This window comes from Protopterus annectens, chromosome 2.part0 (genome assembly GCF_019279795.1).
Source record: "Protopterus annectens isolate FY-2018-M chromosome 2.part0, PAN1.0, whole genome shotgun sequence".
Taxonomy (NCBI): Eukaryota; Metazoa; Chordata; order Ceratodontiformes; family Protopteridae; genus Protopterus; species Protopterus annectens.
The window spans coordinates 210186429-210207413 of NC_056728.1; the positions used below are offsets into that span (position 1 = coordinate 210186429).

The following is a 20985-nucleotide window of genomic DNA, read 5'->3' on the forward strand; positions in this document are numbered from 1 at the left end:
GGGGCTCGTAGTTCTGAGGATGGTACATCCGGACATCACCTTTAAGCCCTACGTTACACAAGGAGCATATGTGTGATGTACAGCATACCTTAGAGGAACCTAAAAGCTTTGGTATACTGGCCGGACATCAGGCTGCCCTTGGCAGGGGATGCCTACTGTAGTGAGTACTGCAGCAGTGAAGAGAAGGATATCTACCGTTATGGTAAGATTTTACACAACTGTATGTTTTCCTAAGGTATTCAGTAAGCACAGTAAAAAGTATGGCCTTCTTGCCAGAAGACAAGTTCTGACTTATCAGGACATTTTCTTGGATTTCTGTCTTCTAGACATGGCCTCAGCAAGAGTGTTCCTCAAAATTCTAGGCCTCATGGCATCAGTGATCCTCATGATACCACTAGCCTGACTATGCATGGAAAAATTCAATGGTACCTGTATAATTGTTGGACCCAGCATTTTTACCCCTTGGATTTCATGATACAGATACTGTTATTTGTGAAACAGGAACTGCAATGGTGGAGGGATCAGCTGACACTGAATCCAGGACTCCTTTTCTCTCTCTTCAGCCCTAGTCCATTCTATCCTGATGGAATTGTTAGATTTTGCATGGAGAACAGTATCCATGGGAGTTCAAGTGCAAGGCCTGTGGGTCTCTCAGAACACGCCAAAGCACTTGTATGTAAAACAGATGGTGGCAGTGATTTTATACCGTAAGTGGACCATCCCATAAATTCCTGTGACAAGTCGAAATAGTAAAATGGGCAAGGAGCAAACATTTTGAAAATCTTACATTTTCAAGTGGAAGAGGTTGTCTAGGTGGTGCCTAGTCAGTAACAGAGATCCTTAAAGGGTTTCATCCCCTCTGGTTTTGAAATTTTTCTGGGAGCTACTTGGAGATGGTTTGTCATATGCTTTTATCAAAGTGTCTTGCAGCAATCTCAGCTTGTTTGTCCATGGGATACCCCTTTTTTATCTGTTTTTGTGATCAAACAGCTTATGAAAGGATTGTTGCACGTTAGACTCCCTCAAAAAGAAATTCCTCTTTCCTGGGATCTCAGCTTTGTTGCTGAAAAAGTTGACCTTCTTTTGAACCTGTCTCTCAGGCTGATTTATAATTCATTACTTGGAAGATTGTTTTACTCATCACTTTGACATATGCAAGGGAAGTCTCTGAGCTGCAAGCTCTCATGGTGGACCAACCCTATCTGATTTTTCACAAGTCAAGGTTGTGCTGTGCACTAATCCATCATTCATGTCTAACATTGTTCTTGAATTTATCGTGAATCAAGCCATTGGTCTCCTAGTGTTCTATCTGAATCCAAAAATAAATGGGAGAAAATATTCTACATACTTTTGTTCAGAGATATTTTAGGTACTACCTTGACAGAACAAAGCCCTTTAGGAATACTGAACAACTATTTGTCTCCTGTACAGGGGTGAAGAAAGGTCAGCCTGTCTTTAAGCAAACTATTGCTTGATGGTTGTTTTCTGCTATTTTGTGTTACTTCTACCATGGTAAATCTCTTTTGGGCAAGGATAAGGCTAACTCAACTAGGGCCTTCTACTGTTTGATGCCATATTGGAATGCAGTAGACTATATAAGCATTCTGGAGACTGCAACCTGGTCTTCTTTTCATTCCTTTACAAAGCAACACAAATTGGATTCATTTTCAAGGTCCAGAGCAGGCTTTGCTAGGACTGTTGTCCATAGGCTTCTGGATCATTATTTTTCCACCTCCCAGGTAGGGTTGGTTTTGGGAATCTACCCAAAATTACACTGAGGTAATGGGAATGATATACCTGATGTATGAATTCATCACGGTCTCAGTGGCAGCACCTACTTGCCATCCCCCAACTGTGCATAGTTGTGGTGGGTTTCAACTTATTTGACTCAGTTGTTGTTAGACTTGTTTTTTTTATGGTATTGTGATTATCTGTGAATTTACTCTTGATAGGTGATTCTGGCTTAAGGTACTTTCCTGTCCTCCTCTGTGGAAACAAAAAAAGCTTAAACACTTACTTTCTCTTAGAGCTGGAGGCTTCCTTCTCAGGATATGCTCAGCTAATCAGCTGTCACAGGAAGGGAGTCTGAGCTTTGGAAAGCTGGATCCATAATTGACTCTTCGGCTGACACGGACATCCTTCAAAAAGGCCTTACTGAGACAGACACCTGGTGTCAAAGTCATGGCTAAATGCCAAGAAATGCATAGTCATCCCGTTTGGGGAAAAACAAAACACCCACAAATTACCACATAGGCGGCAGCCCCCTTAATACAGAAGAGGTAACAAGAGATCTGGGGACCCAGGTAGATAGTAATCTCTCCTTTGACAAACATATTACCAAAGTAGTTAGCAAATCCTTCTGTGTGGCCCATCTAATTACTAAGGGATTCGTATCTAGAAATAAAGAGGTTAGAGTGCCCCTCTACTCGTCACTCATCAGACCCATCATAGACTACAATGCCCCATTTGGGATGTACCTCACAAGACACTTCCAACAGCTGGAAAGACCACAAAAGCACCTCACCAAGAGGATTATTGGCCTCAAACATATGTCCTAAGCAGCCCGACTGAAAAAAATCCAGCTGTACTCAGTGGCATATCGCTTACTCATATGTGATCTCTGCCTGACTTACAAAGCCATGTCCAACTCAGAATTGATGGACATGCTCCACCTAAAGAAATCCAAGTCACTGTGAGCCACGCGCTCTAGTGAGCTAAACCTCGCCACAACAATAAATAGAACATGCTGGAGGGATAGATTCCTGTCACAGAGACTCCCCATGCTTTGGAACAAAATTCCTAACTACATTAGGCAGAGCCCCTCACTAACACTCTTCAAGAGAAGCCTTGACGAGTGGATGGGTAACAGAAAATATACCCCTGGAATCACTTCATTGGCTCTGCTTGACAGAGGCTCAGTTAATTAATTAATGGGGCGGCGGCGAAAGCCGACACACACTGGCTAGGCTTAAAAATGCCCTCGGGCAGACAGCCTAGTACCTACCTGTGAACCTATGGATAGTACTGAGGCAGTGAGGAATTCAAACTTCTGTAGTTGCAGGTAAGAAGGACTTATGCAACTGTACTTTCCTTCGACCTGCCTAAGCATGGGGCAGTTATTGTTCCTGCTGTTATGGATATCTTCAGGATGAGCTTACCACTGCATCTGTTGGAACCAGATATCCCCCCCCACACACACACGCACACACACACACAGAGTCTCCCAGGAACTCTTGACTACTTCTACAGGTTTAAGGATTCCCATAAATTCCTGTGAAAAGTAGAAATAGTAAAATGGTCAAGGAGCAAACAAAGCCTGTAAACGCTAACACATGAATAAAATAAACGATGAATTGATTTTATCTGGTGTGAATCTGAAGAAACGTTTTCTAACAGCGAAAACCCTCATTCATTTTATTGTTTTATTTAGTTTTATTAAAGTTTTAGATCTACTGTTGTGGTACCTGTTTTGTAAATTCCTGTAAAAGAACACTCTGGCAGATTCATCTGTAGTGTTCCTGAATTCCAGTAAGGGGTCTGTTCCATCCAAAAACCTTATTCCCAGTGATAGGAGAATTGGATGTGTCTCACATTAGGGGAAAAGGTGGCAGCATATGTAAGCTATACATAACAAGATTCACCACCTCCATTGCATCAGGAAACAAGGTCATGATGGATAGGATAGCTTCAACTTGGTCTGTGATTGCCATTTATAGCCCCCTTCCCCCCATCCCACTGTAACCCTCGCAACAGATTTCACAAATCTAGTCGGAGGGTTGGAAGGGGCATGTGGGGACATTTCAAGTTCAGGTTTTTGGGACCAAGACTTGAGGAAAACTTACTGATGTGAAAGAGAATGGTGGCTGTCATTCTGGCATCGAAAGCTTTCAGCCAAATTAGGGAAAACGTGTCCTCAAGGTCATGGCAGACAATGCAGCTATAATTTGGCACATCAACATATTGGGAGGAACATACCCTAACCTGCTGTGCAGGCTTGCTCTGTAGGAATGGGAGATGACCAAGGGAGGTAAGCATGACTCTGAAAGCAACCTACATTCCTTCTCAAGAAAATATGCTGTTGGACAGATTGAGCAGATCTTGTATACACTCTCACAAAGGGATATTGAACAGGGATGTCTTCCTAGGGGTTTCCTTTGACCCTTCGAAATTACATTTCAACGAAACGTAAACAAACAACCTCTTTTTCGCGAAAGTGGATTTTCACGAAAATGCACTTTCGCGAAATGCAAATAAACTGGGGGGGGGAAACACAACACAAATCACGTTTATGCAGGGGGGCAAGCCCCCCTGCACCCCTCAACACCCTCGCTACTTTTATATTCTCACTCTGAGATCGCACTACAGTGGGGAAAAGGGAATATTCCCTTATCCCCGCTTTGCAGCTTAGTTGCCTTTTTGCAAAAGTGCATTTTCGTGAAAATCCACTTTCACGAAAATGAGTTCACCTGTTTACGTTTCGTTGAACTGTAATTTCAATGGGTCGAGGTAGACGCTATTCCTGGAGTTGATCAGGATTGCGGCATGGCAAAATAAACATTTTTGCTTTACCGGTAAAGAGGGAAGTGAAGAGGTCCTGCTGCAGGATGACATCTCTAGAAGCCTGGGAATAGATGGGTTCTCCCTCATACACATACAGGTCTGGTTTTGTAAGAGTTTGCACCTGTACCCTTGATCCCCATTGTACTACTAAATTTGTGGCGGAGAGGCCAACATTCATTGTAGTGGCTTCCTTTTGGTCATGGCAGCACTGGTTCTCTCTGCTATACAGCATAGCATGGCAGGGAAACAGTGAAAGGTTTTACTTTAGCAGGTGAACCTTCTTCCATAAAATGAGGTGTTGCTTTTGCACAGTATCTGGATATCTGGACAGTCTAAGGTTGACAACTTTGATGATTTTACATTAATCCCAACTAAGCACTGTGAGGAAGGGTAGGAAGCCAAACACAAGGCAATCATACCTAGAAAAGTGGGAAATCTTCTTCTTCTGGTGCCTGTCTGGTAACCAGTGCCCAGATAAGGCACTTTGGGGGTGCCTGCCCAGAGACTGATGCCCAAATAAGGCACTGCAGTGGTGTCTGTCCCTTGTCCAATACCCAAATAAGCACTATAGTGGTGCCTGTCCAGAGACGAGTACCCAAAGAAAGCATTGTAGTGGTAATCCTGTATTATTAGTCAGGCCTTTACAAACCTGTCCTTTCTTATGTATCTTTAAAGGTAATGCTGCTGCTGTCTTAGTCTGTGTTGCTTTGGACCTCCAGCTATACTCTTAACCTTCATTCAGTTTCTAAGGGATTTTACATTTTTGACCTCCTAGAAAAGAGGTTGCTCCTCCCTAGAATCTTAATTGCATGTTAGAGAAACTGACCCTAGCTCTGTTTGAACCAGGTGCTTCTGCACCCAGGCAGTTTTTGTCTTGGGAGACACTAGTGACTTATTTCTGCTAGATACATCTTAGAAGTACAAGCACTGATGTGTAGGGTACGGTGTCTAGTTTTCTGTCAGGATGTGGTGTCCTTTTGCATTAGTCCCTCTCTGTTATGCCCAGCATTGTTAGAATTGTCTCCGAGTCAAGTCATTTATCTTATTGTGTGTTTCCCTAACCCTCAATACATGGCGGGGAAAATCCGTACTTCTTTAGAAGTGCACAGTCAGTTGAGATTATACTTGCACAAAATCTGACTTTAGAAAAACAGGCCAGCTATTGGTTTGTTTGGGTAAAACCAAAGATGATAATCAAGTCAACAAAGAGACTCTTTGCAAGTAGCTTGCAGATTTTATTTTCTGGTCATGGTAAACTTATTCCTGGACATGTCAAAGCCCAGTCCCCTAAAACCACTGCAGCTACCACAGCATTCCCTCAGAGGGGTCAGCAATAGATCTACCCTAGAAGCGGCCACCTGTTCCTCAGTGTATACATTTTCAAGACACTGCAGTCTGATGGCTTGCTTTTGTGATACTTCTCAGATTAATATCCTAGCTAACATATCTTCTGCCAATCATCCCCAGATTTATTGCGTTGGATCATAGCATCATGGAGGTTATGAGTCAACTGAGCTACAAAGCCATTTCAGCTTTGCCAGTACCCACAAGGTCTTGCCTCTCTTTTCAAGGAGGGCCAGGTCTTTCATACCAGGGGCATATTTATGAACACCCATCCACTTGTCCATCTCCTTTTTAATGGCAGACTGTGTTAAACTGCTTTACTTGGAGAGGAAGTTAATTCCAGACAAGGGGTGGGTGCTGCGTTACAAATCTTTCTCTCACATTTGTCTTGTTTACTTGTAGATTTACATCTCTAGTGCCAATAATAGCTGGACTGTTTGATTTATTGAGGTATAAGAGTTCTTGGACTACTGGATCCTTTGTGGCCCTTTAAGCAAGACAAATGTCACCTCAAAGGAGTCTGTATGAAATTAAGTATTGGGATAAGGCAGACAGTCTTTCTGCATAGTTGAGCTCTTTTAGGCCCTTGACCTTCTGACATCTTTCCAATTGCTTTATATATTTAGTAAAGTACAAAGGGGATGTTGTAGTCAGCAATGGGTATTACGAATGTGGAGTACAGGGAGATGAGAACTTCTTTTAATCTGGAAGAAATACCTTGAGCTATGAGCTGTGCAAGGCAGAGGTATTTACTAACCACCATTGCAGCATGATGATCCCATGTGAGAGAGCTGTCCACCCAAGTACCTAGGTCTCTCATGACTTCTTCATAATGAAGTGATGTGTTATCCATGCTGTAAGCTGCCACTAGTGGTGTTTTCTAAATGCTGCATTATCGCACACATTGCACACATTTTTTATACCAGTTATTGACAAATATAAACTCCTGCTGGAGTGCGTGTATATCAGAGAAAGATTTGATGGTGACTCCCATCTTGAAATCATCCACAAACTTTTTTTAGCCAGAAATCCTTGTTTGATAAGTGGAAATCTAACAAATAGATGCCGAACAGCACAGATCACTGTGGAACCCCACTGATCACCGTCATGCCTTCAGGGGATGCACCCCCACCTCTAACTATGAGAGTCCTGACTCTAAGCCAGTTTGATGTGCACCTAACCATATGTGGGTTAGTTTGGAGTGCCTTCAACTTGCTTAACAGCAGATTTGTTTACCTGGGCTTCCACTGAAAATGACCATTGACCACTCAGCCTTTTCCAGTCAGCAAGACAAATTAAATAAATGTTTACTATTATTTATTTTATCTTACATTTGGTAACCAGGAAAGTCCGACTGCACATAGGTCCTTTTCAGCGGAGGCCCAGGGAAAAAAGCTCCATATACAAGATACAAATACCAGATACAAATGTGATTCAAATTACAGTTAGAAAAATAGAATGAAAGTAACATTACAGTGCACAGTACAGTGATACAGGAAGTCTGACAGTAAATCCAGTTGATGAAAGGTACAGTTTTCAGTGTATACAGAATAATGCAGTTTGAGTTATATAATTTGTGGTCAAAGATGACCCCATGATGTAGATTTTGAGCATCAACACAATACATAGACTTATCTGTAAGGGATATAAGTAGTTTTACTTACTAAGTCTAGGTTTGAGAAGGATTGTACACTGGAAATTCTTAGTCTTGTTGATATATAGTATTGCAGAATCAACAGGAGTTGAGAAAACAGTGTCTCAGGATACTGAAGCTAGTAGTTTGGTAGTTTAGTTGATGCAAGCAGGTTAGGCAGCTTCAGAAATTGACGCTGAATTAACCAGGGCTGGTGCAAGAGCATAGACATGTATCTGCCAGATGGGTTTTTAACATTTGTTAAAACTTTCAGGAAAAATCGGATACTATATTGTGGGGGCAGAGCATTCAGTTTTTCAATATGAAGCTGGAGAAGAGGGAATCACCAGCTGCGTTCTTGGCTTTTGTTGCCTGTAATAGTAATCTATTGTTTGAGTGTGGAAGTATTACATTTTGAAGGGCTAGCGTTTTGTCAGGACGGGGAAAGATTTTATGGGTAAAAATCAGTTGGTTATAGAGGAGGAGTTGGGGAAGTTCAAGTCAATTAAGTTGTTTAAAAGCTGAGCAATGATGTGACCTGAAACAAGAGTCTGTGGCAAACCTAGCTATTTTATTGTAGCGGGAGTCGAGTTTGGCTATTTCAGTCTTTCTCAAGTTTGAGAGTATTGAGGAGGCATAGAGCAGTGTAGATATGACATGTGTACATGCAATGGTGGATTTAGCCTGTTTAGTACGGCATTGTTTATTTCTCTAGAGAGCACCTAATTTTTTATGCACTTTCTTTATGGTCTGGGAGATATGGATGTCAAATTTCATATTACAGTCGATTTCAACACCTAGAATTTGCAGGACAAATGATGGTTTTCTTCTTGGACATACTATTGAAGGAGGGGCTTGATGGGGTGGATCTTGTTGGGTTAAAGAGAAGAAGTTTCCTTTGTTTAAAATTAGCTTGTAGTTTGTGAGCCATGCTTCAACCTAGAGAAAGGAATCTGGTGTAATTGAATGGAGCTTCTGTAGGGAGGAGGCAAAACTGATTAAGGTTGAGTCATCTGCATATTGGATAACAGAAGCATGAAGATAGGAAGTATGTAGATTGTTAGTAAAAAGTGAAAAAAGTAGGGATCCTAGAATGGAGTCTTGGGGAACTCCTTTTCTAACTGGACGAAGAGGGGAAAGTCTGTTCTGCCATTGGACAGTCTGCTGGCAATCTAATAAATAGCTTTGGAACAAAGAGACAGAGGGTTGACTGATATTAAACTCATAAATAACTTGGATAAATTTACTATGTGTGACCATGTCAAAGGCCTTGAAAAGGTCAAGAAAGATAGCAGATACAAATTTCCCATTGTTTCTATGGTGGTTTATTGTATTGGTGAATGACATCAGTGCACTAGCAGTGCTGTGGTAGGGATGAAAGTCATGCTTGGATGTTTGTTATAAGTTTGTGTGTAAGTGATCCATAATTTGTTGATGTATGCATCTTTTTAGGATTTTGGTTAGAGGGGATAGTATGGCTATTGGACGATAATTAGTCAATTCTGAATTACCACCCTTGTAAAGGGGTATTATGTGGGAAATTTTCCAACTCTCAGGGACTTTATTTTTTGGAAATAGATCTATTGTTAAGGATAGTTACAGGGTAGGCTATTGCATCAGCAGCAATTTACAGAAATTCTGCTGGAATGTTGTTTACGGAGACTGGTTTGACAATAAAGGAGGAGGAGTTTGCCTTGGGTGGTTCAGTGGAGAGAAGGGGTTGAAGATTAGATCAGGCAGTTATGGAGTCAGTGAAATATTTGTTGAGTTAGGTAGTTATGTTTTCAGTGATGTTATTGGTTGATGGGGAGGGTGTGGTGGATTCTCCTGGAAGGAGAATATTGTTAATGGCTGCCCAGAACTTTTGAGGGCTTTTTTGGTGCTTCACGTGTATATTCTGGAAGTAATTAATTTTGTCTTGTTTAACTGATTTTTTTCTTTATTCTGGAGCTGTAAGTATGATTGTTTTCATGCTTGGGTCCTCATAGAATGCCAGTGGTTCCAGGCTTTGTCTCTAGTAATTAGTTGTGATCTAGTTTCTTTAGTTAGCCAAAGAACAGCCTTTGATTTGGTGTGTGTTCAGGATATCTAAAAAAAAGTAGTGTTAAAAAAATTGAACCGCATCTTCTAGAGGAAGTAGCTTTAGAGGTGTCCGGTTACAGTTTTGTAATGCTGATAAGAAATTGGTGGTGTTAAAATCTTTTTTTTTTTTTTTGCTTCTTATCTGATGGTAAACAGACTGTTATGATTAAACCTATGCATTAGTAGAAAGGTTGCTTGATGGTCACTCAGGCTGTCAGGGAGGGAACCAGACTGAAAGGAGTAGTGGGTAGGTCTGTTTATAAGTATCCAGTCAAGGGTTGATTCATTTGTGATTTATCTATTCTTGTGGGGGATTGGATAATTTGAGTAAATCCATATAGGTTGATAAAAATTTGTGGGGGTTTTGAGAGAAGCAGGTCACCCAATCAATATTGAGATTACCCATAATGATAGTTTCATGTGGTATTGAGTTGGAAGTCCAATGCATTATGTTTTCCATGTTAGTTATATTGTTTCCTGGAGAGATGTAGTGTCCAATTATGTTAATGAGTTTTTTTTAGTTAATTTCAAGTTTGGAGAATAATATTTCTGTGCTATCGAAATTGGGAATAGTCAGATCTAGAACCTTTAATTTTGGGTTGTTTTTAAATAGAATTGCTACCCCGCCTCCTTTTTTGGCTATTCTGCCTTTGCGTAGGATATTGTATCCAGGAGGAAGAATCTCATTGTTATTGTTGATTGGTTTTAACCAGGTGTCAGTTAGTACCACACTGTCAGGTGATTACAGTGAGACATTGGCATGTACATTGTGGACCTTATTTATTATGCTCCCGACATTAATGTTAAGAATTAGCAGGTCGGAGTTACTGTGATGGGTTAATAAGTTAGTAAAAGGTGGTAAAGGAATATGTTTGTTATTGTGCTGATGTACTACATTGGGTCCTGGGTTGAGGTGGATGTCCCCTGAGAGTTGTAATTGAGTATGTATAGCAGAAGTTTTGGGAGTTGGTAAGTATGAGTTTGGTGTGTTTGATAGAAGTATGAGTTTTTGGATTCAGTGGTTGGAAATTAATAGGAAGATAACATATGTAGGTAGTGTTGTAAAGATTGGGAGTGGTAGTAGTGTTGCAAGGTTTTGGTTTCTGGAGATGTAATGTTGTAAGTAGGGGAGGGTAAGTCTGATTGTGTAGTTTAATATGATAGGAAGTAAGATATGAGCAGAATATTATTAGTGTAGTAGTGAGAGTGTGAGTGTATGAAAGAGTCTGGTAGTAAGGGGAAGCATTTTTAGGTGAGAAATATGGTTTTAGTATAGGATCAAGTTAATGTGGAGTGTCCAAGAGAATACTAGTGGACAAGAAAGGAAAAGATGGGGATTATGTGGATAGTGAGGTGGTGGAAACAAGTGTGAAAGAAAGAGTCAGTAGTGCAGTGGGATGAGAGGTAGTGATGTAGAGTGTCTTGTGTCAAGGTAGAAATGTTGATTGTTTACTATGCTTGCTGTGTTCAAAAGGGAAAGTGAGGTTGAATATGCGGTGAGTATTATCTGGCGTGTTGCATAGTTTGGATTTGGATCCAATCCTCAAATCTGACTCGACTGCTTCTACCATCTTGTGGATCACTGAAACTCTTGAGCTCCTCCCTTTCTAATAATGCCTTAGTCTCCTAACATACTTCAGATCTCGCTTGCCTCCTTGTCATATGGACATGGTCAGTGTTTTACTCTGTAGTTTAGCAACTTTTGTATTGTGAGTGAGAATGTATTAAATCTTTATAACTTTGTATTCTATATCTTTGATAGTTCTTATATATTTATAGCTCATCTTTCATTTTTTCTAATAAATTATTTAATTACTTGTGTACTTTTAATTGAAATGTTCTCCGCATCAGTAATTTGGCAGAGGTTTTACGCTGGATGCCCTTCCTGATTCAACCCTCCCCATTTATCCGGGTTTGGGCCTGGCACAAAGAAATGCACTGGCTTGTGCATCCCCAGTGGCGGAGAAAAGGTGTTTTGGTACCTATCTTTAAGAATAAGGGTGATGTGCAGAGCTGCAGTAACTACAGAGGGATACAATTGATCAAGTCACAGCTTGAAGTTATGGGAAAGAGTAGTGGAAGCTAGGTTAAGAAGGGAGGTGATTATTAGTGATCAGCAGTATGGTTTCATACCAGGAAAGAGCACTACAGATGCAATATTTGCTCTGAGAGTGTTGTTGGAGAAATACAGAGAAGGTCAGAAGGAGTTGTATTGTGTATTTGTGGACTTAGAGAAAGCATATGACAGGGTGCCTAGAGAGGAGTTGTGGTATTGTATGAGGAAGTCGGGAGTGGCAGAGAAGTATGTAAGAGTGGTACAGGATATGTACAAGGGTAGTGTGACATTGGTGAGGACTGCGGTGGGAGTGACAGATACGTTTAAGGTGGAGGTGGGACTACATCAAGGATCAGCTCTGAGCTCTTTCTTATTTGCAGTGGTGATGGACAGGTTGACAGATAGATTAGACAGGAGGCCCTGTGGACTATGATGTTTGCAGATGACATTGTGATATGTAGTGAGAGTAGGGACCAGGTTGAGGAGACCCTGGAGAGGTGGAGATATGCTTTAGAGAGGAGAGGAATGAAGGTCAGCAGGGCTAAAACAGAATATATGTGTGTAAATGAGAGGGAGGGTAGATGAATGGTGAGGATGCAGGGAGTAGAGTTGGTAAAGGTGGATGAGTTTAAGTACTTGGGATCAACAGTTCAGATTAATGGTGAGTGTGGAAGAGAGGTGAAGAAGAGAGTACAGGCAGGGTGGAGTGGGTGGAGAAGAGTGTCAGGAGTGATTTGTGACAGCCGGGTACCAGTAAGAGTGAAAGGGAAGGTCTACAAGAGGGTAGTGAGACCAGTTATGTTATATGGGTTGGAGACAGTAGCATTGATGAAAAGGCAGGAGTCAGAGCTGGATGTGGCAGAGTTAAAGATGTTACGATTTGCACTGAGTGTGACTAGGATGGACAGGATTAGGAATCAGTATATTAGAGGGTCAGCTCAGGTTGGACAGTTTGGAGACAAAGCAAGAGAGGCGAGATTGCGTTGGTTTGGACATATGCTGAGGAGGGATGCTGTGTATATTGAGAAAAGGATGCTAAGGATGGAGCTGCCAGGTAAGAGGAAAAGAGGAAGGCCTAAGATAAGGTTTATGGATGTGGTAAGAGAGGACATACAGGCGGTTGGTGTGAAAGAGCATGATGCAGAGGACAGGAAGAAATGGAAACAGATGATCCGCTGTGGTGACCCCTAACGGGAACAGCCGAAAGAAGAAGATGATGATGACTTGTGTACCCTTAATTGCCATCACTGGTATTTCTTCTTGGCATACTTTTAGTACATCTAATTTTCATATTGGATCCGAAGATACTGGTATCTTCCACACCGGTGGCTTCTCTGAGTGAGCCAGCGCTAAGCACTTTGGAGCCAGACAATTTTCGGAGCCATCTCTGCATCTAGAGCCTCAACCAACTGTGTCATTGGGACAGCCAGCCCAAGTTAGCCACCAGGATACCCATCAAGGTGTACTAATTTCTTTCAACACTTCCCCGATGCAGCCCACCAAAGTTCCCAGGAACAAAAAGTGCAAAAGGAGACACCTGGACTCTCCTCAGAAGTCTGTCACAGAAGATACCGACTTTGATGAGGGGGGAGGGTCTCCAAGATCACCACCCAATGATGTCTCATTTGGAAACATTCTGGAACTCCTGAAGCAAAGGGGTGGTTGACCTCCCGACAACCCTTCCCAAAAGGAGTTGGTATTCCTGGAGGCTTTTAAAGCTGGCCTGTGTACCTCCTGGGTGACTTTGCCCGCTGATGTGCTTATTGATTTGGTCTCTTGACGGTTGTGGAAGGAACCTGTTACCATTGTATCTATCCCTAAGAGACCAGATAGGATCCTGGCACCATCTAAGGACAGATCCTTTTGGAGTAAGGGAGTACTGGTTGATGCCATGTTTGTAGCGGCGGCCACAAAGAAGGAACTAGCAGAACAAAGTTCATCTGTCCACCCCACCCCCCACCCCCCAACAGTGAGTCTAGGGCACTGTACAGATTTTGGAAGCATGTTTATGCTTCAGCGACCATCTGTCACTGAACCATTTGTCATGCTTTCCAAGACGCCAGGGGGATTTGATTAAGGAACTTGGCAAATCCCTTGCTGGGACAATATTCTCTGAGGCAAAGAGCACTGTTGCCTAGCAGTTGGCTACCCTTCAGTCCACTTCCAATTTGTCCGTGAGGCTTATCTCCCATAAAGCAGAAACTACCTCACAAGCTGTGGTGGGTTCAGGCATTTCCATCAGAAGGCATACCTGAATGTGCTCTTGTGACTTTGCGCAACTCTTCAAAGCTTCCTTCGTCAATACTGCCTTTGATGGAAGTTTCCCCAAAGTGAAAGACACACACTGTAGGTGTGAGCAGGATCGACCCCTCAATGAAGCTTCTCTGTGAATTAAATGAGGCAGACAAAAAATGTGGTTCAAGAAATCCTGGGTCCCTTCCAAGATCCACGTGGAGACAGTTTCCCCAGGACAGAGGGCAGAACTCTAATGGAAGACACCATCCCTGCAGTAGAGGATGTCTGCAAAACCAAGGATCTCCAAATGCTTTCTCTGACAGGTCCTATCAGAGCTCATGAAAGGAGGCCTGACTGCCCATCTCTGAAAGCAGTCAAGGGTTGTTTACAAATGATTCATGGGTGTGGAGGATAATATCCAGAGGTTATATTGTACCATTTTTTCATCCATCCTCGGCTTCAAAGAAAATCCCTGATGTTCCATCCAGTCAGAGGGAAGCAGCAGCACTAGAAATAAACAAGCTGCTAGAAAAACGAGTCATCCAAGAGGTCCCCCAGAACAGAAGGAGTCCAAAACTTGCTGAAGATTATTTTTAGTGCCAAAAAAAAACGAGGGACTAGACACCAATTTTGCATCTCAGCAATCTGAATCAGCTGGTTCAGTATATAAAGTTCTGAATGTTCACGGTTCAGTCCATTCTGCCCTTTCTGCACAAGGATGACTGCATGTACTTAATAGATGTTCAGAATGAGTACTATCACATGAAACTGAACAGGTGATCCGAAAGATATCTATACTTCTAGCTGGGAGACAGTCATGACCAATTCAGAGTTCTGCACTTTGGTCTCACCACAGTCCCCAGGGTGTTCACCAGGTGTATGCCAGTAGTGACAGCTCACTTGGGGCTGCAAGGATTCCAGGTGTTTCCATATCTAGACATCTGGCTCATTACCACTCCAACCAGGCATCATCTGATTCTAGCTTGAGATTATGTACTCCAGTTGTGCTCCTGCCTGGGAATTTCTATCAATCACAACAAATATCATCTACAACCAACACAGTTTTTGGAATTCATAGATTTCTTCCTCAACACAGTCATTCAAACACAGTCTTCCTTGGGCCTGGGTGCAGTCTATTCAGTTTCAAGTAAAAAAAATCATTCAAAATTCTTCACCCTCAGCGCAACTGATCTTCTAAGCTTTGGGTTCCATGTCAGCCACAATCATTCTGGTGCTATTGGCAAGGTACTGTATGACAATTCTTCATTGGACATTTGCAACTCAGTGATACAGGTTTCATCAACCATTGTCTCGTCACATCAAAATAACTCAAGCTTGCAAAAATAATCTCCTGTGGTGGATAAACTCCTCCCAAGTGCTGGAAGATCTTCCCTCTGTACTCCCCCAGCACAAATCCACAGTGACCACGAATGCTTTCCAGATTGGGTAGAGGGGGACATTTCTTGGGAAGAACAGTCCAATGTACGTGGTCCACCCGAAGGAGCCAACACACACACGCGCACACACACGTCCTGGAAATGAGAGCTGTCCTCCTAGCATTGCAGGCCTTTCAAGACGCACCTTGCAGGGACAATTGCGATTCAAATGGACAATATATCAGTAGTCTGGTACATCTAACAAGGGGGAACCAAATCTTACTCCCTTTCTCAAGAAGTTATGAGAATATGGCAGTGGGAAATCTCATCCAGTCGATTTCTGATAGCAACACACATTCTGAGGAAAACCAGTGTAATTGCAGACAAGTTGAGCATGTCTGTTCTGATGCCTCACAAGTGGTCTCTCAACATAAAGGTTGTGGTGAAGTTAATTTGTCAATGGTGCCAACCGTACTGTGACCTCTTCACATCTCCTCTCAACAAGTGCAGCAGGTTTTTTGCCCTCATCCCTCTACTGGGGAAGTCACCAAGAGATGCTCTACTTCACGACTGGTCCTCTGGTCTCCTTTATGCCTACCCTCTGTTACCCCTAATCCCCAAATGTCTTTAGAAAGCATTTCGATTGAAGAGTACAGTAAATCCTCATTGCCCCTTATTTGCCTTGTAAGATTTGATTTCCCTTTCTTTGGCCTCATCTCTTTTGCCTTCCACAGACTCTGCATCCAACTCCTGGCTACTGCCTCACCCGACAGACATGATTCATCCATAAATTCCAGGCCTGATGTTGACCACATGGTTTCTCCAGTTTTTTTGATCGCTAGACAGCCCAGGTTCTTCTCACCTGTCCGTCACATTTTTTTAATCATCCCACAAAGCTTCTACTAGGAAACTTTACAAAGGTAAATGGAAAAGATTTGTAATTTGGGTGCAACAAAACAATTTAGATTCCTTTTCACCTCCTATTCATAAACTCCTGGAATTTTTAGCCTTACTTTTGAGTGACTGAGTTAGCTCTTCTGCTATAAAATAACAGTTAGTTGCCATTTCCAGTTTTGATACAGGAGTAAATAACTCATTTCTGACATCCTCCAAACTTTGCAGAGCCTTTCTAAAAGGAACCTTTCTACTTAGACGTCCAGTTAAAGATCCCACAGTTCCTTAGGATTTGAACATAGTCTTAACAAACTTTAACCCAGTCTCCATTTGAACCTTCAGCTAAATGTGAGCTAAAATTTCTAACCATGAAAACTATATTTTTAGTAGCCATTACCTCTGTGAGACAAGTATCAGAATTACAGGCCTTATCTTCTAAACATCCTTATTTGATCTTTCATAAGGATAGAGTATCCTTACAAACCAATCCTTCCTTTCTTCCTAAGGTTGTGTCAGAGTCCAATAATAATCAAACTTTCAGTCTTCTTTCCATATTTGTTAAATAAAGGAGGGTATATTTTACATGTTGGATGTTCACAGGCAATTCCGGTTTTATTTACATAGAACCAAAAATTTTAGAAAGTCAGAATGATTGTTTCTTTCTTTTTCAGAATTCAAAAATAAGCAAATCAGTTTCTAAAGTGACTTTGACCAAATGGTTAACTGATTGCATTACTTTTGTTTGTAATAAATTGGGCATGCCTTTACCCAAACCAGCTATGGCGACTTCTTTCTCCCTTATGTCTAGATTTTCATTGGATGACATTTGTGTATTCTCAGCGTTGGCTAATCCTCATACCTTTATTACTCATTAAAAATTAGATCTGGTCTCTAGGGGAAGAGCAGCCTTTGGCTCAGTGGTAATCAGGAATATCCATCCCTCTTTAGAGTCCTCCCAGGGTTTAGGTAGCTGGTGACTGTGTCCCAGTAGTTGAGGAACAAATTAAAATTGACAACATCAGGTAACCTCTCCCACCAGCCCCTCCTTCTTATTGTCTTATGAAAGGATCGAAGATGCTGAAGGAACCGTTATTCCTTTGTTTGAATCCCAGATTCTGTCATTTTATTGTGTTACTTTATTCTTCTACAGTGCACTACGGTTGTAAGGGGCAGCAAGCAAGATATGAGGTATGTTAGGAGACTAGGGCATTACAGGAAAGTAAGAAGCTCAAGAGTTTCAGTGATCCACAAGCTGGTAGAAGTGGCCAATTCAGATCAGAGGATCGAATCCGATCTCAAGAGTTGAGGAAGAATGAAAATGGACAACACAGATGGAATGTTATGGTGAGTACATAACTTCTTTTTAATTAGTTCAGTTTTGATACATTCTGTGGTATTGCATACAAGGCTGGTTAGGCTGATGGGGCTGTAATTTTTGGTGTCTGTGGTGGGTCCACTCTTGTGGAGTGACATCACAACAGCTGTGCACCACTCCTGTGAGACAAAGCCATTTGCTTGGCTCAGATTGAAGTGGTTAGGTCTGCTTTATGTTTGCTTGGTGATATTAATTAGACTGCCAGGTATGTTATCAGATGCCATGGATGAGGTACTCTTCATTTTGGAGAGTAACTTTGGTACATGCTCTTTCATGTTGTTTGGTGGCTTGATTCCATTGGAGATAAGTAGGTGTGGAGTAGATGCCTCTGTGGGGAAGTTGGCACCAAATTTATTTGCCTGTATGATGGCAATATTCATTTTATCAGAGATGTTAGTACAATTATGAATAAGCTTGGAGCAATGGTGCGTTTATTTTCTGACATAACTAAACAATGGTTTGTAATTGTCTTTAGCCTTTTCTTGTGTTTAACTGTTTTTATCCTTGGACTGTCGTTCCTACTGGGGCTTTTTCAGTTCTGAGGATGGTATGTCTGGATGTCACCTTTATGCTGTACTCTGTGCATGGGGAGCATACTTGTGACATACGGTGTACCCTTTAAAACCAGAATGCTTTGGTATAATGGTCAGAAGTCGGGTTGCACTTGACAGAGAATCTCTGTTGTAAAGAATACTGCAACAGTAAAGAGAAGGACATCTACTGTTATGGAAAGCTTTTATAGAACTGTACTTTCTTTAAGAATTTTAGTGTAGAAAGTTGTTTCACTTAAGCTGTTCCTTAGGATACTTTGATGGCTTTTGTCTTTCACCAAGAATGCTGTGTAGGCATGCAGGTCTTGTGTCTCCAGCAATGTTGAGTGAGTTGATAAGTGACCAGGAACAGTGGTGAGGTGTTGCAGAAATGCACCCACCCTTCTCAGAGGTCTGCTTTCACTTGGCTGTATTAACAAGTGCATTTCAGCTTCCCAAATACTTGATAAAGATTTTAGTGGGCAGGGCAGGCAGGCGGGAACAAGGTAGACAACTTTCTGAGTGAAGGGATTGCTTGTGGGATTTGGGTTACAGTAAGGGAGCAACAGTTATGGAATTTTATCTATCACTGTAAATTGAAACAAAAAGTTGTGTTTATGAACAAGGCCATACATGTAACTAATATTTTATTATTTTTTAAATCTAGGCAGATCCAAAGCATGCTGCAATTCAGTCTCTGTTGGGGCATTTCTTGAAGAACATGATGACTTAAGTTTAGAGGAAATAAAAAATCGTCAAAATGCTGCACAAAAAGTTAACCAACTCAAAGCTCAACTGAAGACCCGGATTGACACTGTGGAAGATTCTGATTGTCCTGGCCTATCTAGCAACCAAAATATGGACATAATAGAGACAGGTGATAGTGCTAGTCTGGACTGTCAGAAAGGGGTTTCCCCTCATGTGAATGGCTTCTGTTCCCCTGTAAATAAAAAAATGAACTCTGAGAAACATCATGAAAGGAATGCTTGTGTCTTGTCTCCTGTTTCCAACTTGATGATGGAATTTGAGAAGTTAAGTGTGCAGAGACCAGAGGACATAGAACCAACTCCAGAAAGTAGACTGTTGTTTGGAACCAGACTAGATAGTAAGAATCCAGGAGGTAAAATGGATGTATATGCAGGACTGAGTCACCTGAGAATTTCAGAGGACCATAATCCTGACACTGTTGCACAGTGCAGCAGGTTAAGTGATATTACTGACTTGGAACACATGGGGAAATCCAGTAACACAGCAGTAAGGACAGATAGTATAACGGTGTCTGGCAAGGCATGGGCTGATTTGTCCATTCCAGGATTAGCTTCACATACTTCCTCATTTAGTTCATCAGAGGCCAGACAGGAGCAACTTATCAAGACTCCACTTCTGAATGAGTCTGCCTTGAGGATGTTATTTATCGGGTATGTGGCATTTTTTCAAACTTTTTTAAATTTGTTTTAGTTGCTGTTTCACAACATTTCCTGTAATGATGAGTTAGTTTCATACTACTTAAAATGCTGTTACGTGCTTAGTCAAATTAGTTTGGTGGTTTTTGTCTTTTGTGTAGATATCTTCGTAGCTGCACAATTCAGAGAAAGATGAAAAGCGTATCATAAGGATCACTGAACCTGTAACTTGAGAAGACAATACTAGATGTCATTGTCCTCAATGGGAAATTAATAGTACATGGTGAATATAAGGAAGTACAAGTGTGCTACAGAGTGCAGAAGAAAAGTATTGTTGCTGTAAAGTAGTTGATGGTGACCTACTTTCCAAGTAATGGTAATGCACCATCTTGTTTACCATTCAAATTAAACATCAAGACTGCTCCTTAATAGGCTACTTTGGGCTTAACCTTACCATCATTAAGGATTCAGCAAAAATTCAGGAAGTTCCCTTGTTAGAATGGTTGCACAAATGCTAGTTAACATATACTGTGTGTTATCCCATGCCAAATAGATGCATCTGTCCTCATTTCTTGCTTGTATTTCTTTGCAACTCACGTAGGCAGTAGTGTGGCATTTCACCAACAGGAACAGAGTTAATGTGGCTGTCAAAATTACCGTCCAAGATCCCTAACAACATTGTCTTTATTGTATGAGGTAGGATCAGAACATGACATAATTCTGTAAGTGGCAGAGATTCAGTCGTATTGCCATTAGTCATTTTTAAAGGTGGGAACTTCTTACTTGCCTCTTGCATGATCCAGAAGATGGTGGCTGTCCAGCTCTTCTGGCCCTGAAACCAGTGGAAAGTTTCTCCTTGCAAACCCCAAGGATAGACTGAAATATTGTCAGACAGACAGTTTTGGGGGGGGGGGGGTTGCAGCTTAGCCTTCCTGCATATTACTCAGCAGTGACCCCTAGATTCATCCAAACATCAAGATAGAGGAATCCAAGATTGAGGATTTCTTTCTCAGGGCATATTTCCTGACCCACTTGCACCAACTGGCTGTGATTGCGGAGTTGTTAAGATGTTCTTGCACCAAGGTCAATGGTTCAGTGCCTAGGCAGAAAACAAGTGGTTGAATATTGTCATTTCTATCCATTCCTCAACATTGGGTCCTCGGCTCCAATTTGGATCTGACTTCTGCCACTCTCAGGCTCCTCCCTTACACGTAATCCCCCACAAGGATGAAAATGCCTCAGATCTCCTGTGCTGCCTGAATACTACAGATGTGGTCTCTGTGCTTTATATAGATAAGTGTGTTTTTTGGGGAGTTTCTTCTAATTTTTCTCACTTTCTCTATTTGTTATGGAATTTTAGAGTTTTATATCTAGTTCTTGGACCTTCCCTGACCCTTTAAAAAAAGTGTGTGTGTGTGTGTGTGTGTGTGTGTGTGTGTGTGTGTGTGTGTGTGTGTGAGAGAGAGAGAGAGAAAGCGAGAGAGAGATATGTCAGAT

The 20985-nt window shown here is 41.6% G+C and overlaps 1 protein-coding gene across 1 annotated transcript in view; it reads left to right on the plus strand.

The window, feature by feature from the left end:
• ANKLE2 (ankyrin repeat and LEM domain containing 2) overlaps nucleotides 1-20985 on the plus strand; it is a gene marked incomplete in the record, with an annotated part of 2117323 nt that overhangs the window by 1895320 nt on the left and 201018 nt on the right. Inside the window, 1 exon segment of the mRNA XM_044060669.1 lies at nucleotides 18753-19503. Coding sequence (XP_043916604.1) covers nucleotides 18753-19503 — 751 coding nt within the window.